Below are 27654 nucleotides of genomic sequence, written 5' to 3' on the forward strand. Positions count from 1 at the left end.
ATATTAATTGCTTCGTTAATTTTCGTTGTTGAGTAAAATATCAAGGTATCACTAAATACCACGTACTACTAAAATGTAATAGTAATTTTTAATAATAGTAATAAGTAACTTTGTGAAAAATTTGTAAATTGAAGAACATTGGTTTATTAAAATCTCGAGTTTATGAACGTGTCTTTGGAATACAGATCTTATTTTGCAGTCATGCCAAGAAGAAAAACATCCGAGGACATCGACGCATCGTTCGACCTTCAACCGTCAACGTCGACGATCAAAAAATTGAAACCCGACAATGAACGATACATGCTATTAGACGAGACGATCGTGAACGTCCTATTGGACACCGAGAGCGACAATTCGGACTTCGATTTTGATATTTCCTCAACTGACATGTCTGAGGAGAGCGAAGAAAGCGATCAGGAGTCGGTGCTCTCCCGCTCTGCTTCGTCTACGCCTGAACCGGGAACCTCGGTCACATGGAACACAACACGGCCCATAACTTCTAATGTCCCGTTCACGGGGAACCCCGGTCTAATAACATCCACATCTTCCGACGAACCCATCGATTATTTCTTCCTGCTCGCCAACGACAAGTTCTTCGATTTAGTATTACGCGAAACGAATATTCAGGGCCACAAACTGCGGTCCGGAAGTCCGTCCAAATCACGGATGAAGAACTTCAGGGACATAACGAGAGAGGATCTGGAAGTCTTTCTGGGGCTAATATTTCTAGCAGCGAACGTACAGGCACCCTCCTTCGCACATTACTGGACCAAGAATGACTTGTACGTTTTTCCGCCATTTTCGAACGCGATGCCACGCGACAAGTTTCAAAGTATTTTATGTTCCCTGCATTTTTGCACGAGCGCGGAAACGGGAGCTTCGGATCCTTTGAACAAGGTCCAACCGCTTCTCAATTATTTCAACGATACCATGCGAGAGATATATTACCCGAACAAAAACTTGACCCTGGACGAATGCATGTTGTATTCTCACCCGAACGTAAGAAGTAAATCACGCAAAAGAGTTAAATTTTACATGCTCACCGAGCCCGATGGTGTCGTACTTAGAACCCTAATCGATTGTGATCGAGACCTTGATGGTCACGCAGAGAGAATTGTTAAAACGCTGCTCGCGGACTTTCTGCAAGTGGGACATTCCTTGTTTTTGTACAATTTTTATACGAATGTACCGTTAGTTAGGGAGCTGTTGCAGTACAAGACGTACTGTACGGGTATTCTCAGACCGAACTGTAAGAGTCCTTCCGATCTTGTGAATAAGACGATTGGAAGGGGCGAAGTGGACGCTCGCTACACCCCTGAAGGTGTGTGCGTCCTAAAGTGGCGTGACAAACGAGATGCACTGATGATTTCATCCGAGTACAAAGCGGACATCGTGAAAGTACAATCGAAATCTGGTAAACATGTACAAAAACCGGAGCTGGTAGAGAAATACAATAAGTACATGAACGGAACTGAGCGAGCGGATCAGTTCTTAGGGTACTATGCGTGCGAGAGGAAAACGGTTCGGTGGCGGGTCAAGATTGGTCTCCATATGTTTCACGTTATGCTGAACAATGCATATTTATTGTACAGGAAGCACACGAGGACGAAAATGACGTTGCTGAAATTTCGGGAAGCTGTCATTGATAAATTAATTTATAAGAATAGACCGCGTCTGGATGTGATACCCAAACCAGCGGGACAGAATGTACATTTACCGAGAATGTCTGGGCACGAGGGAGGGAAGAAAATACGGAAAAGGTGCAGAGTTTGTTATTCGAAAGGGCTGAGGAAGGAGGGGCAATTTTATTGTCCGGCGTGCCCGGATAAACCGGGTCTTTGTTTGGATATCTGCTTTGCAGAGTACCATAATTACATTATACAGCTTTAAAAACATTTATAAGATATTTTTAAACGATTTGCAAGTTTGTAAATAAAAGTATTTGTAACTCTTATGTAATGTTTTCAATCACAACAGTATAACTGCTTTGATATCGAGACGCTAGATAAATAACCGCTCGTAAGCGATCGCTAGTAAGCAGTTACATGCTAAGGAATGCAATGTTGAAAATTATCTACCGAATTAAAAAATGGAAAAATAATATTAATAATGGGAGTAATCTAGTTCTTTAAACGGAATTGTTAATTATATGTTAATACTTGATATACTGTTATACCATATTCAGTATGTTTTGAATAACTAATGTTTTGGAATGGATTAAACTCTTCGTTATGGTATACACGAGAATTTATATATGATAATAATAATTAAAATTGTGATTTGATTATTTTGTATCAAGTGCATAATCGAATAATTTAAATGATCTTTTGTTAAGATACAATTGTCTAAATTTTTATAGCGCATTGTGGGCGCTGATGGTAGGTCAATTTTGTTGGACCAACTTGGACCAATCGTGTAAGACCACGATCGCAATGGCGGCGTGGCTGAACAATTTTGCGTTATCGGGTGGTTAAGTAGTGGTTTCTAAAACCAGCAGGTCGGTTTTCTTATTTATTGAAGCGTTCATATCACAGTGTTTCAAACATTTGTTCAGTCATGTACCACTGCGGTATATTATTGGTCTTATTAGATCTGTCTTTGGATGGTAAATAATTCTAACCTGTAATATGTTTTATATAATTATTATTTTATAGTGTAATATTCATTATGTTTGTATTCCAGTGGTTGGAAGTGTTTCACAGTTAGAAATTGACAGACATTTGGAATTAGGTAGAGAATTTTTGGCAAAGGGACAGTTGCAAGATGCATTGTCACATTATCATGCTGCTATTGGTAAGTATTGTTTGTAATCATTTCTTTTGGTAATTCATTTTAATACCGAGTGTTCAAAAATTATTATCGAATTTTATTATAATTAAATTGTACATATTTTATTGATCATTTCAGAGGGAGATCCGAATAATTATTTGACATATTATAAGAGGGGTACTGTATATCTAGCATTAGGTAAAGCTAAATTTGCACTTCTTGATCTTGACAAAGTTTTGGAGTTGAAGCCTGATTTTACATCTGCAAGATTACAACGTGGCAATGTATTGCTTAAACAAGCTGAATTCAGCAGAGCAGATGCTGATTTTCGAGATGTGGTAAGTTTAGTTCTGTATTGTGCAAAGAATTAAATTGTTAATAAATAAATTCATCAGGTTGAAATCTATTCTTTTTTATATTTTGTAGCTAGCAGTTGAACCATATAATACAGATGCCTTAAATTCTTTGTATAAAATAGCACCTGTAGAAGAAGATTTAAAACTTGTAGACAGATTAATGAAAAACAAGGATTACACAACAGCTGCACAACTACTTACTAAAATTATTGAAGTGTGTCCATGGTCGGCTGAGTTAAGAGAAAAAAGAGCCGAATGTTATGAAGCACTTGAAAATTATGTTAGTGCCATCTCTGATATTCGTTCTACCACTAAATTACAATCTGACAATACGCAGGGATTTTTAAAGTTAGCAACTTTACAATATCGCATTGGACAAGTAGATGAATCATTAAAGTAAGTAGCAGTAAAATAAAAAACAGTTGATTTTATATTACAAATCATATAACTGATGTCTTAATTATTTAGGGAAATTCGAGAATGTTTGAAACTTGATCCAGATCATCCAAAATGTTTTGCACTTTACAAGAAAGTTAAAAAAATAGCAAAACTGTTAACAGATGCACAGTCATCTGAAGACGCAAGAGATTATGACAGGTGTATAGAAAATGCACAGTCTGTACTTAAACTGGAACCAAATGTACCCAATGTACGTTTTATTGTTCACCAACTGTTATGTAAGTGCTATACTGGCAGTACAGAATCAAGTCAAGCAATCAAACATTGTCAAGAGGCATTAAAAATACGAAAGGAACCAGGAGTATATTGTGATAGTGCAGAAGCATATCTATCTGCCGAAATGTTCGACGATGGTAAGTTACATATTTCACATTGCAAGTATCACTGATATTTTTATGATTAATACAATATGATAACATTGTTTCCTCTCTTTTAAAAAGCAATAAGAGATTTCAAAGAAGCATTGGAAATTGATCCAAGCCTACAAAGGGCCAAACAAGGTCTCCACAAAGCACAACAACGACAAAAACTTTCAGAGTCGCGAGATTATTATAAAATCCTAGGTGTGCCAAGGACAGCATCGAAACGTGATATTATTAAAGCGTACCGAAAGGCCGCACAAAAGTGGCATCCTGATAACTTTCAGGAGGGAGAGGAAAAGAAACGTGCAGAGAAAAGATTTATCGACATTGCAGCTGCCAAAGAAGTATTGACTGACGATGAGAAAAGGGCAAAATTCGACCAAGGAGAAGATCCGTTAGATCCTGAATCGGGGAAGCATCCGCAAGGTTTCAATCCCTTCCAAGAATTCCATCACTTCCATGGTTCTCCCTTCCAGTTTAAGTTCCATTTCAATTAGCCATCTCTTCATCTTCACGGCAATTAGCCCAAGTTAAATTCCGAAATTTTCATAGTGTCGCTTCGTATGTGACACGATTTTTGCTACCTTAGCTGGAATTTCATTTTGCTAATCTACCTCGTCGGTAGTCATACGTCTTGCATCTGCATGGAATTAAAAGACTGTCAATCAATCAGTAAGTCAAGAGAGACCAATAAATAACTGAAATGTATCTTACATACATTATTAGAAATTGTATTGAGCGAACGAGGTTATGATCTTATTATTTTTCAGTTGGCAACTTGATAATGTGACTATTGAAATTTTATATACAGAGACACGTAAAATAGAGTATTACAGTATTTCTGTTGTATTGGAAGATACAAAGGAAAAGGTTCAAGAAGTGTAATATTGGACAGATTATGTTTTTAAAGATTATAGGTTAGAGTTTTCATTTTTCATTAGGTTTAAACCCAAATAACTCTTCTGATATTGTGTTTGTTTCTTAATGTTTCCCGGAGTCTAATAGTCCTGGATATCTGAATGCATGAAATAAATACAAATAATATTTATGATATTTATTAATATTTATTTCATCAATCTGAGTCATGTGCAATATTTGTCAGGATTACAAAGCAAGCATTCACAATGAACATATTTAAAATCTATTTTTGGTCTTTGTACTTTTGAATACAACAGAAATATTTTTCAGGAAAGTATACATAGTGTACATAATCGGTATGATCGCGTGCAACTTAGATTTTCCTTAATTAAAAGAAGGTGTAGGAGAAAGTGTCATACCACCTGTTCTAATTGTCCTTCGAGAAAGGAAATTTTAGGCTAAGTAATGTCACGAGTAGAAGTCTCTTAGACTTATTTTTAACGAAGAGAAATCTGTTGCATTCGAATGTACGATGGGGAGCATTTTTCACTTCCCCCAGGAAAAAATGGCGACGTAGGGAAAAGCCCCAACACTAACCATAATACTCAAAAGTTATCACAAAAGTCATTTCGTTGTATCGCCTCGCAGTATATACTCTCGTGTTATATTGCCACAATAATAAATTGATCTGATTAAACATAAAAAGTGGTCACTGAGATTTGAGTATTATAGCTAGTGGGTCTTCTTCCCACAAGGCTTATATTATTGCAATGTTAGCTTTGTGCTTCTTCCTCTACATCTCCATTGTTCCTCAGGAAAAACTCCACCAGTGTACACATATTTCTAATAATTTGTATCAAATGATCATAATTTCAATTGACTTACTGAGAAGAATTAAACGGAAAAACATAGTTGATGCAGACTGAACGTAAACAAACGATTTCCAATGACGCGCATAATTTTTTTGTATAAATTTCGATACACGGCACGGAAGTCGTAACTTAAATTCTTACAATTTAGCAAACAAACCGTAGGATGTATGGCGGTGACACTGCCATTGAGTGTTACGGCGGGCTGTGGATCATTGAGTTTAGCTTGAAATTGTACGATGAATTAGATCGAATTATAAATATAACGAAAGTCATTTGCGATCATTGTCATCGAGTACAGTCTCGCTATTTAGGTACGAATAATGCGGTATAATCACCACGCTGTGGACTGTATTGGATGATGGTAAACATAGGACAGTGTGCGTGTTGCGTTTGCATGAGTGTGAGAGAATTTTATGTAAATACTGTATCTCTAACATTTGTTTAAATATATTTGAATAATTTATACATACATATTTGTATCATTTGTACGTATATTCTGGAAGCATTTTTATAACATTGGAGATATTTTTTCTCCAACTTTTCACTCGTTAGATATGGTTTTTGATGAAATATAACGTGGTTGTAAATATGGATCGTTGGGTATAGTCGAGATATAGCGAGATTGTGAATTATTGTCAAGTCAGCGCTTAAACTCCCAGGATCATATGTTTTATTTTGGCACTACATTTTTTTCATACGTCCTGGTCGAAGTTTCAAGCCTTATTCTAAACTATTTTGGCGTGTATACTTTGATTCCTGAAGAAGTTTCAGGTCTCGCTATATCTGGAGCATTGTATCTCAGTTTATAGATCTCGTTTACAATCATGTTATATTTGGACGAGAATTATACGAACCTTTGCCGCTAAAAAAATACACGTGGAATATTTTTTCAGATATGTACTATAGGGGCGGATTTAGATCATGGGGGCAGGGAGGAAGGCAAGATATATGAAAGTATATTTTTATATCTTCTTTCATGATCTGAAATTGTCAACATAATTCAAAAGCAAAAATTGTAACTTAAAAGTAATTGTAATTTAAAATTATAAAAAATGTATTCAAATTTAACAAAATTAAAATACCAACAAAAGGTATAATTTTACAATATGAATTGAATATTAACTATATAAAATTTCAAACTCATTTAACCAATTATCATAAATGTATAATTTTTAATCCATATTTAAAATAAAAATAAATAAATTGAGAAAGTAATTTTTGACCAGTAAATTTGAAATGTTGTATAATTAATAATTAAACCAAATTGTAATACAAAATTACAAAAACTATGAGTATAAATGAATTTTTAAAATCTTTTATAATTTTTTGAAAGATGCTTCCATTGCCCCTCTGCATCCGCCCCTGTCACACGACATCCAAGCTCCATAAAAATCAAAGAATTTCGAACACTTGATAAACATTTTCTCTAAGTTAACAATTAATACTAGTTTGATCTTAAAAATCAACAGTACGTTCTTCAAGAGCGTACGTATACGTAAATATTCATCTGTTTCTAAAGGACGTACATATACGCTCCCGTAACGACAGAGTTAAACAAATAAACATAAATTTTATCTACAATAAAATATCCTGAACAAAATATCACTGCAAATATTTACTAATACGTTAAACAGTCTAACATTCTCTTTTTATTTACATAAATTGAAAATGCGCTATTTTGGGGAAATTTTAATTGGGTCATTTCTGATTGTTGCTCCATTTTTTCTGCGTCTACACTATACAACAAAATTAAAAGGCATACAACAGTGTTTTACAACTTGATTTTTACAATTATTTTACAATAAAATATTCTGTCTGATTTTTTTACTGAAATGAACAGCTATTTAAGTGATAGAAGATCACAAATTCTTTTGGTATTATTTTGACAGTGTATGATCAGAGTTATTTACATGGACCTATGTCTACAATTGTCACATAATTTTTGTTTAAATAAATCTCATAACCTATGAGTATAACGTTACACAGTATACAGTATATGTGTAGACGCAGTTTTTGATTTTAACGCGTTCCAAAAACACAAAATATAAATCTAGTTACAAGCTTAAACCTAGAACTATACATTATACGAAGTAACTTGTATATTCGTGCGGCATCACGCCTCTTCTCGGATAAAACGTATGGCTGGTTGAGTATTCTAATAAATTTGTAATCGAGCTCATGTAAATATCTGCGAACCTAAAAAGCCGTCTCGAAAAGTATGTAGGATTATGATACGTTCTGAATACAGATCCAAATTGTTTATTAAACACTCGTTTTATTTCGTTTCTCAGTTGATCCCGTTCCTTGATCCATTCGTCCAATACACCTTGCACATCCGGTCCTGTGTAATCCTGATGATCCTCGATCAAACCAGTCAACATTTGTAGCCAGTTCGCGTTCTCTTTGAACTTTGGGTTGTTCAGTGTTGCTATCTCGTGCTGTTAAACAATGATTTAAACAAGTTATTTTCATTGAAATTTTTTAGACAAGTTTCATAATCAAGTCTTATGATGTGTAATCAAGTTTCATAATCTTGTTTCAAACGAGAATCATAATCTGTCACACTTTGTAACTGAAGATATATTTTATAAATTATGTTTATTGTTCAAAAGTTTAATTTAAATAGTTTAAAAAAGAATTTATCAAATTACAACTAACAAGAATAATATTTTAAATATTTTAAACAACGAATTCAATAAATAATTTTCATTTGAAACTTTTCAAACAAGTTTAAGCATTAATCTGTCACACATTGTAACTGAAGATTTATTTTATAAATTATACTTGTTTAAAAGTTAAGTTTGACTAGTTTCAAAAAGAATTTATCAGATTAAGAGTAACAAGAATTATATGTTAAATTTTATAATACAAAATTGGATATAAATGAAAGAGTTTATATACTATATAATAAAGAATGACAGACTTTAATTTAAAAAGCAATAATTTAAAAATTTTACCGTTAATTCTTTGATTATGGCACCAGTTCGCCAGCCATGTTCCAAAGTTACGTCAGCTAAGTCGCTGTAAGGGTGATCTCCAAAGTACAATACATGTTGCCCTCGCCAACCGGTCATATCCTGCAGTTGCTTAACTGTACCCTAATTACAAAATCAATATCAATCATATGTCTCTTTAAATTAATAAATACAAATATATAAAAAATTATATAATTAATAAATTATTAAAAATAAAAATATTGTATGCACTAACTATTATTAGAAAAAATAGTACGTACTTCTAGATAAATAACACCCTTCTCTAGTTTCGTAACTCGATCCCATAACTGTGTTCGGTTCACTTCGTCGTAAATTCGTAGAGGTCGAGATTCCTCCGTGAAAAATTTTGGCTTCCTCGCTTGAACTATCACCACATCGAAATAATCTTTCCAGTTATCTCCCACTAGGAATCTCATTCCAGTATCTCTGTAAAATAATAAAATATTTAACCATCTACAATTTGATATACATTCAGAGTATATCCAGAGTAAATTTCAGAGTATATCCAGAGTCTCAGAATGAGTTCTATTATTTTTAATGCAAATATTTTGAACTTGGAAAATTTTGATACTTATACGTACACAAAGTGGAAAGGACTATTTGTAACTAAAAACATCATTTTCTCGGCAGCTTTGAGTCGGTCGAAGAACCTTTTTAGATCCTTGTTTTGTTCGAGATAGTCGGAGACATTTTGTACGACCATTCCATGCATTATGGGGTGGCAGCTCTGAACGGAGTTCTAAAAAGAAGAGTTGCAAATTTTAATAAACATATTTCACACATATCTAAATTAATAAATATCTATTTGGTATAATACTATACGTATAATATTATAGATACATTTAAATTATCTTTTTTAAAGTTTTTTTTAAAGTCACAAAGTCACAAAGTCACATCAGATGTCACAATGAACATTACACATATTTTATTATTTATTTATATCTCCATTACATTATTTATGTCTTCATTCATTAAATTTGTAAATTAGATCTCACCTTCACATCTCTAAAAAGTATTTCAGGATGATAATCGATATGGTTCCTAAGAAAGTATTCCGTGACGTTGCACAGAAGACACATTTCGGGCACCGAGAATAAATCAGCTAATTGCACCATTTTCGTTCGATGTGGAGTATCCTAAAAAAGAACATTCTTTATGCATTAACTGTACACAAATACACACACATATACGTACGTATGTATAAGAACACAGAGTCTCAATTTTATACTTACTTTCTGTATTTCATGTTGCAAAATATCCGTTATGAAAAACACACATGTTGAAGCATGCAAACAAATAGAGAAAAGACGTAAATTACAGTAAATGTTTGGCCTCTTTAATTCTTCTATGGGAGAGAAAAGAGGGCAAATATCTCGTTGGATTTTTGGGACATTTGGGATTTTAGAATTTTGGAAATTTCAAAATTTGGGGATTTAGAGATTTGAAATTTTAGAATTTTGGAAATTTCAAGGTTTGGGGATTTGAAAATTTGGCATTTTAGAATTATGGAAATTTCCAAATTTGGGATTTGAGAATTTGGCACTTTAGAATTTTGGAAATTTGCAAATTTGGGGATTTGAAAATTTGGCACTTTAGAATTTTGGAAATTTCCAAATTTGGGGATTTGAGAATTTGGCACTTTGGAATTTTAGAAATTTCTAAATTTGGGGATTTGGAGAATTGGCACTTCGGAATTTTGGAAATTTCCAAATTTGGGGATTTGAGAATTTGGCACTTTGGAATTTTGGAAATTTCCAAATTTGGGAATTGGAGAATTTGACACTTTAGAATTTTGGAAATCTCCAAATTTGAGGATTTGGAGATTTGGCACTTTGGAATTTTGGAAATTTCCAAATTTGGGGATTTGAGAATTTGGCACTTTGGAATTTTGGAAATTTCCAAATTTGGGAATTGGAGAATTTGACACTTTAGGATTTTGGAAATCTCCAAATTTGAGGATTTGGAGATTTGGTACTTTAGAATTTTGGAAATTTCCAAATTTGGGGATTTGAGAATTTGGCACTTTAGAATTTTGGAAATTTCCAAATTTGAGGATTTGGAGATTTGGTACTTTAGAATTTTGGAAATTTCCAAATTTGGGGATTTGAGAATTTGGCACTTTAGAATTTTGGAATTTCCAAATTTAGAATTTGGGAATTAAAAAATTTCATCGGTTGGAAATTTGGAAATTCAAAATTTGTCAATTTGGAGATTCAAGAATTTATGAACTTGAGAACTTGCAAATTTGATATTTTGGAGGGTGAAAATGTGGAGATATGAAAATTTGGGGATCTCAAAACTTGACAATTAAAAAATTTCAAAAAGTCAGAATCTGCATCAAAATTAAAAATACAAGAACTCAAAAATATACAAATGTATAAAATTAGAAAATCACAGAGCCTGAAGGATCCCTAAACAATTCAACCCTCCACAAATTCCACGTTTCTAAAATTATACTTCTCTAAAATTTCAAAACGACGAACTTGTACAATTCATTCGAACAAAACCATTGAAAGTAAACCAATAAAAGTCGCTTTAAAAAATCGATTTCATTGTAATATGCTTACATGAGAATGTTTATGGGGTGCTTCTACGTAAGCGATCGGTATTATCCTGTTCTTGTAGAGCCTGAGTACCTCGTCGTCGGGTAGTGGGTGTAAACCGCGGTAAACGGTGCCAAATTGAATTTGCAAAAAGCTGTCGAGTTTCAGGAGTAAACCCTTTTCGATGTCATAATGGAGGCCACGAACGGCGAAATCCTTCTTGTACTCGAGCTTGCTGATTCCCTCCGGGTACTGTACAGCCGATTAAACGAGTTTGCGTCAAGTTTCAATTGAAATTCTCGTTCGGGTGGTAATTGTCGTTTCATTTTCGAGAAAACGCCGTTGACGAGCTGAAACGAGTTACGAAGTTTCGTTCGCTCGTTTGCCCGAATTAGTTTCGTCGTGCTTCGGGGGAACTTTGGCGACTCGTTTCTATCGGATCGTGTGTATATCGAGATTTTCTTTCGATCGACGGTTCTCGTTTTAACGTTTTTGCCGCCATTTTGTGTGTGCATAAAATGGCGTCCATTTTAGTTCGATATAAGATGAATTATATTATAAGAAATTGTTTATTTAATTTCATGTAATTATGTATGTTTTATTATTGCATTAAGTACATTCATATGATGAGTATACTGGATACACTGAATAATTGTATTAATAATTAATTGTATATTTATATAAAATGAAAATAATGTGATATACTAAATTTCTTCTTTAAGTGAAGGAAACCTAAGTTACATCTGATTTGAAAATAGGAGTTTTTAATTATGAGTTGTTTGAAATTATTAATTATTAATCATGAGTTATTTAAAATTATCAATTATTAATTATGAGTTATATGAAATTAATTATTATTAATTCAAATTGTTTAAAATTAACAATTATTACTTATGGGTTATTTAAAATTATCAACTATTAATTATGAGTTACATGAAATTATTTATTATTAATTACAAATTGTTTAAAATTGACAATTATTACTCATGAGTTATTTAAAATTATGAATTATTAATTATGAGTTATATGAAATTATTTATTATCACATACAAATTATTTAAAATTAACAATTATTACTCATGAGTTATTTGAAATTATCAATTATTATTTATGAGTTACTTGAAACTATCAATTACTACTTAAAAATTATTAAAAATTATCAATGATTAATTACAAGTCATTTAAAATGATGACAAACATTAATAAAAAAGAAAATGAGTCACTCAGGAAATAATAAAAACCCAACTTGTCAAAATAAAAATGGGTAATTAGACGGTTTAATTAAAAATGAGTAATTTGAATGAAATACCTTGTACTTTTGAATGAGCATGTCACGGCCAAGGTTGTATAATAGGTAGTCCATGGATGGTTTGTAACAAGCCAACGTGTAATCATAATCGAATCCATACACGTTAACCTCCCTTAAGTCCAGTTCGTTGCAGGCGAATACTCCTTTTGGGTTCACATCTTGAGGAAGCTTTTTCGCTGCATCAAAATTATTTCATATTATAATTTTTTAAAGTGAAAAAATTTAAGTAAGGGGTCTCGGAGTTTGGTGATTTGGTAATTTAGTAATTTGTGAATTTATTAATAATTTTATTAAAAATTAATAATTTGAAAATTAGTAAGGGTGAGAATGTAGAAATTTTGAAATTTGAAGCGCTGGAAATAGGATATTGGAAATTGAAAATTTGTAAATCTGTAAATTTGAAAATCTAAAAATCTAAAAATCTAAAAATCTAAAAATCTAAAAATCTAAAAATCTAAAAATCTAAAAATCTAAAAATCTAAAAATCTAAAAATCTAAAAATCTAAAAATCTAAAAATCTAAAAATCTAAAAATCTAAAAATCTAAAAATCTAAAAATCTAAAAATCTAAAAATCTAAAAATGTGAAAATCTGAAAATCTGAAAATCTAAAAATTAAAAAATTTGAAAATCTAAAAATCTAAAAATCTAAAAATCTAAAAATCTAAAAATCTGAAAATCTGAAAACTTGAAAATCTGAAAACTTGAAAGTTTGAAAATCTGAAACTAGAAAATCTGAAAATCTGAAAATCTGAAAATTAGTAACTTCTAAATTAGTAATCCGAGAACATACTAACTCAAAAATTGTACAATTCCCAAATTCCAAACTCCATAAATAAAATTCCTTAACTTGCAAGAAACATCAGAACATACAATCCCTCATAAAAACATAATTACAATTTTCTTGCACGAAAAGACGCATTCCAATCCAAACAAACATCAGCGTTTTCTCCGCAAACATGTAATCAATATTCCCAGCCATAATCATAGAAATATTTCATCTTTTTATCTCTACATTCAAATTTTTACCGACAAAACTGTGCCACTATGATAACATTTAACAACCATTACGATACCGGTTAAGATTCCATCACCATTAACCAACAATCGAATAAATTAACCTACAGTCAATACATTCCGTATTCATCTAAAATTATAAATTCCTTCCTTCCCTTTTATATTAAATGCTCTTCTAATCTTCAGATGCAAGCATCAAGAATGCCTTACATTACAGAAATTTGATCAGTGTCAATGTCACAGATGCAGATTGCGTGCTCCTAGTTCTTACATAATTCATGAAGTCGATAAAGATCCTCGCTCTAGCTTATATTAGCAAATAGAAACAAGACAAACACGACATTCGCATAAAAGTAGAAATTTACAATTGTCTACATGCAGATAATTAAAGACGCATGTATCAAAAGCTTGACGTTGTTACGATTTGCATGCTCGTTAATGTCTATGCTCCTTTTATCGCTATACGCATCGAATGTGGCGTAATCTGAAAACAGGCCGACGGTACTCTTTTCTTTTTTACTTTTTTTATTCTGCCTCTTCCGTATTTAGTATGTACGTACATATGTACATCCGATACGGGTATCAAGATCAACGGACAACACGATACAGGGTGCCAACATTCACTTGTAACACGGTAATTTAATTTAAGAATTAATACTTTGAGTATTAAAGAAAACTTGTACTGAACAAATTTATATTTGATGTACAAATTAATTTGATGCATTTAAGGTTTGTTTACGGTTTGCTTAAATTTATGTTTCAAATTGAAAGATTTTCCCGCGCTTTTTTGTAGGAGAAATTCGAGTACTGGGATGGAGATTTGGTAATTAGTATGTTTGGGAGATATTGTTAGTTATCAAGGAAATTGTAGGATGAATGTTGTGAGGGCTGTGTTGGTTTATTTAGGGAAAAGGGCGATATAATTAGAGGAAGCGTAGGAGTGTCTAGGTTAGGTTTTTAGAGTATTTTACTTTTAGGATTTTAGAGATTTTAAGATCCCAAAATACCAAACTTAAAGTATTCTAAAGTTCTAATGTTTCAATATCCTTAAATCCTAAAATTCCACCATCTCAAAATCCCTAAATCCCCAAATCCCTGAATCCCTAAATCCATAAATCCCTAAATATCTAAATTCCCAAATCCCCAAATTCCCAAATTCCCAAATTTCAAAATTCCCAAATTTCCAAATTCCCAAATTTCCAAATTCCCAAATTCCCAAATCCCCAAATTCCAAAATCCCCAAATTCCTAAATCCCCAAATCCCTATGTCCCTAAATTCCTATATTCCCAAATCCTTGAATCCCCAAATCCCCAAGCACCCAACTCCCAAAACACCCAACTCCCAAATCACTCAAATCCCAAATCACCCAAATCCCAAATCACCCAACTTCCAAATCACCCAAATCCCAAATCACCGAACTTCCAAATCACCCAAATTCCAAATCATCCAAATTTCAAATCACCCAGAATTCCAAATCACCCAAATACCCAAATCCCCAAATCCCCAAATCCTCAAATCCCAAATCCCCAAATCCCCAAATCCCCAAATCCCCAAATCCCCAAATCCCCAAATCCCCAAATCCCCAAATCCCAAAACCCCAGATCCCAAAACCCCAGATCCCAACATTCCAAAACTTCAAAATTCCCCAAATCTCCAAACCCCAAAATAAAAACTCCCAAAGTCCCCAAATCTTCCTCTGGTCTCCCAGCAGCCACCAAACAGCCTCTCATATCATCAAAATTTGACGAGATAACGGTAACCCGTTACAAGTTAGCATGACCACCATGTATACACGTGACTTCACACATGATCTCGTACGAGGAGTTTTCAGTAACATAGCGGGATAACGCGTAGTACTATTCTTCCAACTTCAATTCACGATAAGTCTGCGCTCCCGTTTTGTTCCACAGATGCCAGATACCAGATGCTTTTCACCGTCCTAGATTTTTCTGCTTGCCCGTTAGTCTCGTCTCTCCCTCTTGTTAATTAGCTCTAGATATAAATTTCCGATACAAACTTTCCTTTAATTATTTCATTCAAGAACGCCTGGTATTTCCTATTCATACGCTTCGTTGTATTGTTCAATTGTATTAATTACACGCACGTATGTAGATACTTGCTTGTCATGTCTACCTGTTCAATTTCAAATTAGGTAACACATGACATTTTCTCTTCTTTCATTAATATTTTCTGAATCAAGTCCAAAATAGTAGTTTCAAACTTTTCCATTTCACTCGCCTAGAATGATAATCATGACACCTGATATTTTTATCCCAAGATACCGTGATCCATAGATAACCGATTATCAAAAGTAGATATTAAGGCAGAACAGTAAACAAGTTACCAAGTTTTCCATTTAAAAGACCAACAAAAAAAGTTGTTGACAAATATTTCGCAAATTGGTCATTTGAACTATAGATTACAATGTCGTGACACACAGCATAGAAATTAACGCGATTGGACAGATAGAAGCTATCGCGTTAGAACTTTGGGAAGTCGCCAAAACGAGGCGATAAACGACAATGCCGTATCAGTGGCGCAACAGATACGCAAACATGATCGCTTGACAGTCGATTTAAGATTGAACGCATATCGAATAGATCCCGACAAGGGGGATTCATTGACACATCAATTATAATTTCCGCGCTATCAAGGTCTCGCGCCACTGGCATCGATTCAAAATATTAAGTCGGCGTAGCCGTGAGTGCGCATGCGCGAGCTCAAACCGCCGCGGCAGAGCGTCCACGAGGTCGACGAAGACGGCGCTCGGTCAAAACAGCGGGTGGGACAGGGAGAGGCAGCAAAAAATGGCCGCAGCCATAGCGAATACTCACACTGGTACTTCTGTCGCATCTTCTGGTAGTTCTGCAGCATGACCTCGCGAGATATCTGTCCATGGTTAAGGGCACGGTCGCCGATGGAGCGCGTGGACACAAGATGGCCGGCGAACACGCGGGGCAACCATTTCGACAGGACATTTTCCACGGGCAGAGGCGACGCTGCGACGACGGCGAACGTCCTCGTGTGCAGCATCACGAACGATTGGCGGTTACGCGCCTACGGGCAACCTGCCCCGCGATTGGCGCTCCCTGCGAGACGCGGGAAATTCGAATCGTGGCCGCGCGCGTTCGACGCCGGCGAACGTTACTATGCGACTGTATCAGCCCGCGTGTTGTCTCGCGTCGTTATTACTTAATCGTAATCGAGCCTACCGACCAGCACGCGCTCTAACGATAAGCTCGCGACTCTTCGTTCCGCGTTTATCTCTCTTCTTCCTGCTCAGGACAACATCTCCTTGCTCGACTCCTATTTATACACCGGCCACGGACCGCTGCTGACTGTCGAATAGTCCGGCTCACGAATTTCGAAGCACCCCAAGTGCGCGACGTGTTTCAATTGTCGTTCGATGTATGCGTGTTTACGACTGAACGAAGGGACCTCTACGCTCTGATCATGCTTTCGACGTGTAGCGTAGGTTTGAGTAGCTGTCGCAAGTGGGGAAAGTACCACGGAAATAGATGTAAGAATTGTTGCCAAGCGTAGGTGCGCAGGTTGGAATAATCTTCAGGTAGAAGTTTGGTGGACGCCGGGTCAGTTTCAAGTTTTAGAGAAGTAGATGATCAGTGAGGAGGATTGGAACAGTTTATGTTCCGTGTGAATGTTGTAGCAGTGCCCAATTGCTGATGACATGTGCAAGTTGAACACTTGGTAAAGGGTCTCGTGGTCCACAAATGAAAAGGAAGTCTAATTCCTGAAGATGGAATGTATTATTTTGTTCAAGGCCTATACTGATGTTAAGATAGGCCCAGTAGATCTATTATATGTGATTACAGGCCTACTAGATCTCTTATGTCACTATGGGTCCAGTAGATCAACTATATGCAACTATAGACCTAGCAGGTCCTCCATATGTGATTATAGATCTAGTATGTCTATTATGTTCGTATAGGTCATGTGGGTCTATATGTAGCAGCAGGCCTAATAGGTTCACTATGTCATTATAAGTCAAACAGATCTGTCATATGTGATGATAGGCCTAGTAGGTTCTCCATATATGATTATGGGTCTAATAGGTCTACTATGTTCCTGTAGGTCAAATGGATCTATCATATGTAACCGTAGGCCTAATAGGTCCACCATGTTATTATAAGTCAAACAGATCTATCATACAGATCTGTTTATGACTATAGGCCTAGATCCTCCATATGTGACTGTAGTCCTAGCAGATCTACAATAAGTTACTGTACATCTACTACATGGATATCGACTTAAGTAGATCTGTTATGTGTGACAGTAGGTCCTAGTACCTATCATAGTCCTGATGGATCTACCATATGTGTACAACCTAGTAAATCTATAATATACAGCGAATCGATGATATAACATCCTATAGCCTACAGTAAATCTAGAGCAACCACCCAGACATAGATTCCATAAATGTCACCGAAAAGTTTACCCTTTTTATGACGTCCTCATGGTACTCCAATGTTGAACATGTAAGAGAAAAAATGAAGAGAGGGTCCAAGATCTCATGGAAAGAGTCCAAGTCTTTGTTCACTTATGCTCACATTTCTGTCACGTTCAGCAAAACGCTTATCTCACGGTTAACTGTGGTATCTGATAGACTAGCCTAACTAAAAGTAAAGTTTGCCTTTGTCGAAGTAGTTTACGACAGACAAGATCCTCCCAGTTCCAATAGATGGACTATAGAGCCTTCTTCGAGTGGAACTCTGTCGACAAGCTAGGGATCTTATGCCGACTGGACCAGAATCCTTTGGGGATCTAGCAGTGCTTATACAGGATTCTACCTTCGTTTAAAGTGACCAATCTCTTGAGGAACGGGTCCTTTTAGGTTGAATGAGCAAATCGTAAGTACTTCGGTTGATGGGGAATTGAACGTATGCTTCATGGTGGTTCGATTGAGTTAAGTCTGGAATGGGTCTGTACTTAATTCAAGCTTCATGAGATGGCCATTAGTTGGTGTTTGTGAGATGTTAGAGTAACTTTGCGAAAGGTGTATAGGAGGTGGAGAGCTCCTTTAGGATGCACTTTCTATGATATGGACACTTAGTCATGGTGAATAGGTGATCATTATGTGATTGATCTAACTTTACATTTTCTGAATCAGATACATTCTCGATTACGTTACTGATCTACTAGGTTCAATGTTTAAACTACTTGGGAAATATGACGTTAATCTCCTAAGTCCAGATCTGTTAAATTACTTAGCTTCTGGGTTATGTCTTTAATCCCAGCTTTAAATTATCAGAACTATCTACATTCACGACTACGGTCGTGATCTTCCAGTCATAAATCTTCAAAATTAGTTGCAGATAGTCTGGACAACTACAATGTGGATATTATACCTTCTCAACGTTTCCTTATTTAATGACTATAATATCACACGTTGCTGATGTAAATTCTGGTTAGCCATCTTTCAGGAAAGACATACAAGAAAGTGAGATACTTTGTCATAAAACAAAAAGCTAAAATAATAAATGCCACTTCAGACATAAATTACAAAACAAGTTTATGTCAAACAAGTATCAAAGTACATTTGTCTAAACATAATCTAAACCACTTTTCAACCTAACGAAAGAGACAACCTAATACATGCTCCTTAAATTATACAAAGATTCCTTATCATAAAAAATGAAGAAGATATTTAAAGATCAAGTTAATCAGGACATTCCATATATCCTTGTTTTATCTTTGGAACAATTGCAGGTAACGTTTAAGGATAATCTGGACCAGCAATCTCCATAGAAATGGGTTAATTAGTGTTTCGGTTTAATGAGGCAACCTCGAATTGTTTCGACTTTCATGCATTTCACCTATGAATGACTTAAACAAAGTATCCCAGCTATTTATCGAACATATCTGCAGAAATAGCCGATAATTTTCGATGTTTCGATGCATATCTGCTTCTAAGCGCAGAAAGCTTGATTATGCGCGTGCGCGTAACCAGTATTCCATGATTCAATTCCGTTCTGGAGTAGCGATGGGTTTAAGCGAGATATGAACTGTTGTTCTTTTAGTTTCGTTTGTTGGAAATATTTTTTGGGGGATTTGGGGATTTGGGGATTTGGGGTTTTGGAGATTTGGGGTTTTAGGGATTTGGGGATTTGGAAAATTAGGGTATTTGGGGATTCAAGGAACTGGAGATTTAGGGGTTTAGAAATTATAAAATTTGGGAAATTAGGAATTTGGGAATTTGGGAATTTGGGAATTTGGGAATTTGGGAATTTGGGAAGGTGGGAATTGGGGAAAGTGGAAATTTGGGGAGGTGGGAATTTGGGAAGGTGGGAATTTGGGAATTTGGGAATTTGGGAATTTGGAAATTTGGGAATTTGGGAATTTGGGAATTTGGGAATTTGGAAATTTGAGAATTTGGGAATTTGGGAATTTAGGAATTTGGGAATTTGGGAATTTGGGAATAGGAGAATTTGGGAATTTGGGAATTTGGGAACTTGGAAATTTGGGAAGGTGGGAATCTAAAGTGAACTTGCAAACTGCTTAAACCCATCACTACCTATGGTGATATTCAAGCCTCCCGTAACTACCGTACCGATGTTATGATTAATGACCGTCCTCGTCCTTGGGACGGTCATTCTCACGTTGTTGCTTCCGTATGTTTTGCCTGGCACTATTCCCGACACAATTTCCTCGATTAATTATAGACGATCTACGTGTAAGATGGTAATTGCCTCAAGACTTTCTTATATCTGTACACTCATGCTTGTTCTTAAAACAAGACCTGTGTCAACGTAACTTTTCACCTTTGACATTAGAAATCGCATAGATAATTTAATATTAGAAAACTGAAATTAGCTGTATCTTTTACCAATATTTTTCTTGTGTGCTTCTTTGGTGTTGACCTGTTGATCAACTTTCTTCGAGCATGATAATTCAAATCTTTGCAAACTAAATGTATAAGCAAACACATAAATGCTTGTAGGCATAGTGAAAATATATATTCTCAGGTGTATTTTCAAATGTTCTAATTGTTTATAAAATAAAGTTGACTTATGGTTAATTTACGATAGTCAAATTGTTAAAGTCGATAGTCAAAGTTTATCTCTTTTGCAACATCTGCACTTTTGTAACACAAAGTAAATATGTATAGCGATTTTTAATTTAATACTCTCTTTTATTTTGCAGAATATATTTCAGAGTAATTCTGAAATGAAACTCGTATTGAGATCATTTATTCAGGGACGTTTAGAGTAATGACAGCCCACACGATGTAATTCATTACATAACTTATGATAAATCTCTCAATGTCAGCAATGGTCCTAACAAATTAGCTTGTGATTCAGCAGATTATTGTTTAAAAAATAAACTTGTGAGTAAAATCTTTGAAATAAATGTTAGGTTCTACAGGATACTGTATAACAACAATTTTGAGTGAGGTCTTCAGAATTATTTCTCCCTGAACTCTTCTGCAATTTCCACTAAAATTAATTAAAAAAAAAAAGTAAAATTATTTACAGTCCAGCTAGTCCACAAGCACACTCTACTTTTACTAAAAATTTCTAAATAAAAATTTCTACCAGCATCTTCAAACAATTTTCCCTAAAAATCAAGAGTACACTTCGAGTTTATTAGACCCGAGGCTATATTTAGACTTCAGTTTCGGGAAAGATCGGTACACATAGTGTCGATTACTGTTGGAATGGTTCATAAGTAACGATACCATTGGCATCAGTGGCACGTGACCTGGTTGCCTTAATCTAGCCCAGTCGTCGGTCGTCGTACTCTTGTTGATCTTTCCGATCGAGAGTACGCAGTCCGTCTCTAACGAAAAAAAGGGGGAAAAAGATGGCTGGACAAGCAATCGCTTCAGTGCCCCACGGTAATTCGCATAAAGAAAATAAAAAAAAAATGAAGAGAATTATTCATCGACTTTCCATTCTTTATGGAATGCAATTTCATGATACAGACTTTCTATGGTCTTCTGCACCTCTCACCTGACTCCACCCATCCGGTCGATTATCATTCCCCATCGATCTTTTCATTCTTATCTTTTTTCATTGTCCATTGTGGACAGTGTCCTTAATTGCGATGTTCAGGTGTTGTCAGTTTTTTTAGAAATATTTGCTATTTACAAGGTTTGACATTTAGGCAATTTTGTATTTGGCACTTTTGTATTTGGGATTGAGAGATAAGGTTTTTGTTTCTGTAAAAATTAAATCCTTTTGTTTTTTATTGGCTGTCATTTTTTTTTAGAAATATTTGCTATTTGAAAGGTTTTATATTTAGGCACTTTTATATTTGGATTGAGAGATAAGGCTTTTGTTCATATTAAAATTAAATCTTTTTGTTTTTTTTTTATTCAGTGTTAAATAATATAGCACCATTTTAAGTCTGTTGTAGTTAAGGTTTTAAATTGAACTCATTTCGTATTGCACAACTACTCAAAATAATTATTTTGTTGTACTTCTGTTAGGTTATGTGCGTCTGGTGAGTGGTGAAACCAAAATGGCCGCTGTTGATATACATGTCAATATAAACAGTCATTTCAATCGACACATTTTTGTACATTAACAATAAATTTCTTGAGAAAATTTATTCAATGCTTTAAGAAACTTTATTCAGTAATAAAAAATAATCTTCAAAGATTATAATCTTTATACTATCTTCATTGTCATTATACTAAACGACATACTCTTTTGGTTACATTATTCATACATTATTTTTTTGGTTCTCTTTTTATATATCACTATTCAATATTTCAACAAACAATTACTGTTTTATATAACCAAATAAAGTATCCTGCTTCCAACATTGTTTTCACTTAATTTTACATGGCCACAGTAAGAAATAGGGCAAATCGTAGGAGGAAAATTCAAATGGAACAATTAGACACTTTCGTAGAAAGTAGAAAATGGTGATTCGTGTGGTGAGATGAAAGCGATTAATTGCAAATGAAGTGGCGGAGCAGAATGCAGCGAACATTAATGAGATAGTAACAATCTGTAACAGTGTAATTTAAGATCTTGATCGTGTAACTGATAAGTTGGTAGAACACATAACCATGTATTGGCACAGATTTATCTCGTTTCATCTTTAACTACTTTCTTTAACATGCAAGTTATTTTCATTTTTACCTCTTCTGAATTTTGGTTATTGCTTTCTAACCTAGAAAAAGTTTTCCTGTTACAACAAAAAATAATTAGGTTTATATTTAGGTTAGGTTAGAGTAGGTAATTGGTGGTGGTCACACCAATGGCCACATTAAAGTAGCTATTTAATTTTATTTCTTTATTCAAACGTTCATACAGTGAACATTATCGACAATAACTGAAGCCAATTAAAATTATTCAACACAGCAAATTTTCAGATAAATTTTAAAAATGATGTGCGCCTCAAGTATGCACTTAATATCGAAATATCAAATTAAATCGAATTAAACCGAACATGGATGTACATCTCTATCGAACACGAATTGATTTTCATTTTTAATGATACTGAAAAGTAGGTAAATAAACGTTCGAGAATTTAGGATGGTAATAGATTCGTTGACCATGTAGCTCGGTCCGTGATACGGGCCACGTATTATCGCCCAGATTCATAAAATTGCGAGGCTCAATTAAAAAATTCCATTTCAATGTGTATCTCAAGTCAGTGATCATCTGGATAGAATCAGTGACCGTGATGTTCGAACAACACGTGCAAAATTCATTCATTCGCAGAAACGTTAAGCGATCTAATTCCTTGCTTCAATCTCTTCGATGCGTCAAATTTGCAATTTGGCAAAATTTTTAGATTTATAGAGTTTCTGGGTCTGGGGTTTTAGGATTCAAGGATTTATGGATTTAGGGATTTAGGGATTTAGGGATTTAGGGATTCAAGGATTTAGGGATTTAGGGATTTAGGAATTTAGGGATCCAGGGATTTAGGGATTCAAGGATTTAGGGATTCAAGGATTTGAGGGTTCAAGGATTTAGGGATTCAAGGATTTAGGGATTCAAAGATTTAGGGATTCAAGGATTTAGGGATTCAAGGATTTAGAGATTCAAGGATTTAGGAATTTAAGGATTTAGGGATTCAGGGATTTAGGGATTCAAGGATTTAGGGATTTAGGGATATAGGGGTTTGGGGATATAGAGGTTTGAGGATATAGGGGTTTGGGGATTTAGGGATTTAGGGATTTAGAGGTTCAGGAATCTAGAGATTTGGGAATGTAGGCATAGTGAACTTAGGGGATTTAAGGATTTGGGGATATGAAGATTTGGAAATTTGGAAATTAGGGAAATTTGAGATTTGGAGAATTGGGATCTAGGGATTTTGGAGACTAGGTACTGTCAGAATTATACAAGAGGAAGTAGAAGTTTCGTGCAGACGACATCGGTACTCGTTTCTTGTCGCACACGGTTCGCCATACCTTTTATCATCAGGTATGTACAGGTATGTATGTAATACACAGAGATGAACGTGTGTACGTGACACGAGTATCCGTGCACACATAAAACTCGAGAAGGCGAAGAACGTTGATTGCTAGAGGCGCTGTTCCGCTGACCTACTCTACGATTATCACTCACGATCGCCGGTGCAGGTGCGTGTGCGTTAACTAGCGTTGCCAACTATACAGGGTGTCCCATTTAACCCTTCACTCATCATAGTTTTTGGGGATGCGTTCTTACAAATGTCTAAAACCAGCTAAATCTGACAACTTTATATTTTTGTATAATTTGATTCAAACAATAAATGGAAATCCACAATGTGTGTATTAACTTATATATTTACTACAAATTAAAATTATAATTTTACACATTTTAATTGCATATTAGTATAAAATTAAAATTACATATTAGTACAAAATTAAAATTACAATTTTATAATATTATTTGTCTCGGATAACCTAACCTAAAAATGCGTCGTGTCATACACTACAATTTTATAAATAGAAATCATAAAAATAAATGAATAACCGTATTAGTTAATAAAAGTTCAGAGATAAGTTAAAAAGTCAAGAGAGACTAAAATAATTAATGTGATAATATTCGCAAATTTTCGATTTTATAATACGTGCTTTTTCTATGAACGCATCGATCAATTCAATATTCGCTGCACACAAATTCATCAGTCATACATTTGTCAGTATAATGGATGTTCTAAGGAGATCCCATTCGTCTCGAGTAGCATTTCATTTCATCTTATAATACTCGATGCAACTACGAGATTATTACTGATCATTAGATACAGGAAAGATGTACTTACACCGAGATGTAATGTAACTTCTAATGAAACTTCCATACTCACTACTGTCACCTCAAACATATCCTTGTCTCCTCTTTTTTCATCTCAAACAATATTAATTATCAATTAACGCAATCTCGACTAAATAAGCAAACGAATGTATAAGATTTCTGGCAAGTATATTCGGCGAAAGTATGGCAGATCGATTTCATGATCGACCCCTTGAAGCATAAATAACTCGAAAGGGAGCATGTTTTCTTTCGCGCGCCACCATCTTGATACTCATTGATACTCCATTTCAGTCAAAGCCGATGGTGGTTCGAAAACTTTCTAGATAATAAAAAGTCGTCCCATTTAAATGATCGCTGGAAATTCGATAACTTTTTACTAAACCACGGCCTGCACGCTGGTGAATGTATCACGTGGACATATAAGGATTGGTCAGTTCTTTTTTGGGAGTATTTCGATTGATGAGGAGGTTATGTTTATAGTGCTGTTACTTGGTTGTATTTCTTTCATGTTTAATTTTTGGTGGAACTGTCTTTGCGGCAGTTATAATGCTGGTGGTAAATAAAAAATAACAATGAACAAATAAAAATGAGCAAATAACAATGAACAAATAAAAATGAGCAAATAACAATGAACATTTAAGAATGAACAAATAACAGTGAACATTTAACAATGAATATTTAGCAATGAACAAATAACAATGAACAAATAATAGTGAACATTTAATAATGAACACTTAACAATGAAAAAATAACAGTGAACATTTAACAATGAACATTTAACAATGAACAAATAATAATGAAGAAATAACAGTGAACATTTAACAATGAACAAATAACAGTGAACATTTAATAATGAACATTTAACAATGAAGAAATAACAGTGAACATTTAACAATGAACATTTAACAATGAACATTTAACAATGAATATTTAACAATGAACAAATAACAATGAAGAAATAACAGTGAACATTTAATAATGAAGAAATAAAAATGAGCAAATAATAATGAACAAATAAAAATGAGCAAATAACAATGAACAAATAAAAATGAGCAAATAACAATGAACAAATAACAAGTGGCAAATAACAAATGACAAATAACAAATAACAAATAACAAATGACAAATAACAAATGACAAATAACAAATGACAAATAACAAATGACAAATAACAAATGACAAATAACAAATGACAAATAACAAATGACAAATAACAAATGACAAATAACAAATAACAAATGACAAATAACAAATGACAAATGACAAATGACAAATGACAAATAACAAATGACAAATAACAAATGACAAATAACAAATGACAAATAACAAATGACAAATGAAAAATAGCATACAATGACCAAGAAATAATAAATAAGAAAAGATATATAACAAACAACAAATGACATTAACAATAACAGCAGTACAATACACTCTCATTATATTGCCATTACATTGCATCCACGTTATAAAACACACACATACATTTATTCTTCCTACAAAATTAAATATGTAACTGCACCTAAATATAATTAAACATCTAACATTTATACTTTTACATACATAAAACATTTTCATGTGTTCAAACTATGAACACATTTTCAACAAACTATTGATTATCGCAAAAAAGAACCATAAAAAATATGTATCTTCTTGTATAAAGAAAGTAATGTGTACGTTTGTTTAAATTAATTTTATAGAAATGCATATTTAAAAAAGAAATATCGTAACAATATTGCAGTCGCAGAAAAATATGTCCCACGAAATATCACAGTAAACAAAGAACATATTGCATGCAATTCTGTCGCGGTGATACGATGTGCAAGGAATGTCATACGACAGCGTGCGCTTGTAAAATTTAGGGAACATCCAGACACACGTATATTACGGTGCGTTTATGATTGAATTGAATTCTTTGAAACGTGCAATATTGCTGTGGAAGATGATGAAAAATGCACGAACTAACGCGTCGAAAATAATGTTACTTTTTTAAGCTTACGGTTCTGTTATAAATGTGGACCTAACCTAATTTGAGACATTGAATTATGGGCTGATAGTTGGGCTGATTATAAATAATTTTTTTTGTGTAAAATGACTTGTAATATTAGGACAGGTATTTTCATATTTTTTTGTAGAAGATTGCTGTAATATTTCAATATTTATTGAGGTTATGTTTATGCTGTAATATTTATTGAGGTTATGTTTGAGGTTAGGTGTATTAACAACATTGTAGTTTTAAGAGAAAGAAAGCTGTGTGACAACACTTTTTTCATACAAATTTGATCATTCTTTTGCTTTTGTTCAGCAGTTCATTTAAAACAAATTATTAACCTAAATTATTTTACAATAAAATATCAATGTCGCAAGTTTGAATTAATTTAAATTTATAAACAACTACTACTTTCATTTTATTGTCACTCTTTACTTCTGCACTTATTTCGCTACAAAAATAAATGGCTACACGTTATACATTTTAGCCAAAATTATAGTGGAATTTCTGAGAGGTAATGCACATCATGTTTGTCAATAAAATAAACATGTAAAATCATGCAAAACAGTAGTAGTTATTAATAAGTTTAATTTTTGGATAAGCAATGTTTCCGAGATCTTTTGCCAAAACGCGACACGGTGTTACACAATTCGTCACGTCAGTTTAACTTGAGCACGTGCGAAACCCGTCAAAGATGTTGGCACGCGATTCTCTTCTCTCATTCTCAATATGAATGGTACAAAGTATTAATAGAAGTGTTTCAAAGTTAAGTCGAACGTACGGGAACAGCAAATAGATGCTTGGTAGCGGTGTTTTCCAGGCTGAAAAGCAACCTTGACCCAGTGACGAGGCCACGTGGAGCTGGGTCGAGCTATCAGGAAATAGCGTTTTATAATATCTTCCGGATCACGCAT

At 34.1% G+C, this 27654-nt stretch overlaps 2 protein-coding genes across 3 annotated transcripts; one reads left to right on the forward strand and one right to left on the reverse strand.

The window, feature by feature from the left end:
* The first annotated feature begins 2398 nt into the window (after nucleotides 1-2398).
* On the forward strand, nucleotides 2399-6145 carry P58IPK (dnaJ homolog subfamily C member P58IPK). Its single transcript, XM_003699449.3, has 6 exons — nucleotides 2399-2605; nucleotides 2683-2793; nucleotides 2908-3107; nucleotides 3196-3521; nucleotides 3594-3937; nucleotides 4025-6145. Exons 1-6 carry the CDS (start codon nucleotides 2557-2559, stop codon nucleotides 4441-4443), a joined length of 1449 nt encoding a protein of 482 aa, XP_003699497.1. The 5' UTR covers nucleotides 2399-2556; the 3' UTR covers nucleotides 4444-6145.
* On the reverse strand, nucleotides 6106-16980 carry Nt5c (5' nucleotidase C). Of its 2 annotated transcripts, none has more exons than XM_003699448.3 (8): nucleotides 16375-16980; nucleotides 12525-12700; nucleotides 11240-11467; nucleotides 9668-9808; nucleotides 9254-9411; nucleotides 8912-9098; nucleotides 8634-8774; nucleotides 6106-8114 (listed from the first exon to the last, which is right to left on the reverse strand). In XM_003699448.3, exons 1-8 carry the CDS (start codon nucleotides 16571-16573, stop codon nucleotides 7758-7760), a joined length of 1587 nt encoding a protein of 528 aa, XP_003699496.1. In that variant the 5' UTR covers nucleotides 16574-16980; the 3' UTR covers nucleotides 6106-7757. The 2 variants fall into 2 exon arrangements, with proteins under 2 accessions (XP_003699496.1, XP_076384995.1); XM_076528880.1 differs by lacking the exon at nucleotides 16375-16980 and adding an exon at nucleotides 13420-13519.
* Between the last annotated feature and the right edge of the window lie 10674 nt (nucleotides 16981-27654).

The sequence above is a fragment of the Megachile rotundata genome, chromosome 2, assembly GCF_050947335.1.
Source record: "Megachile rotundata isolate GNS110a chromosome 2, iyMegRotu1, whole genome shotgun sequence".
NCBI lineage: Eukaryota > Metazoa > Arthropoda > Insecta > Hymenoptera > Megachilidae > Megachile > Megachile rotundata.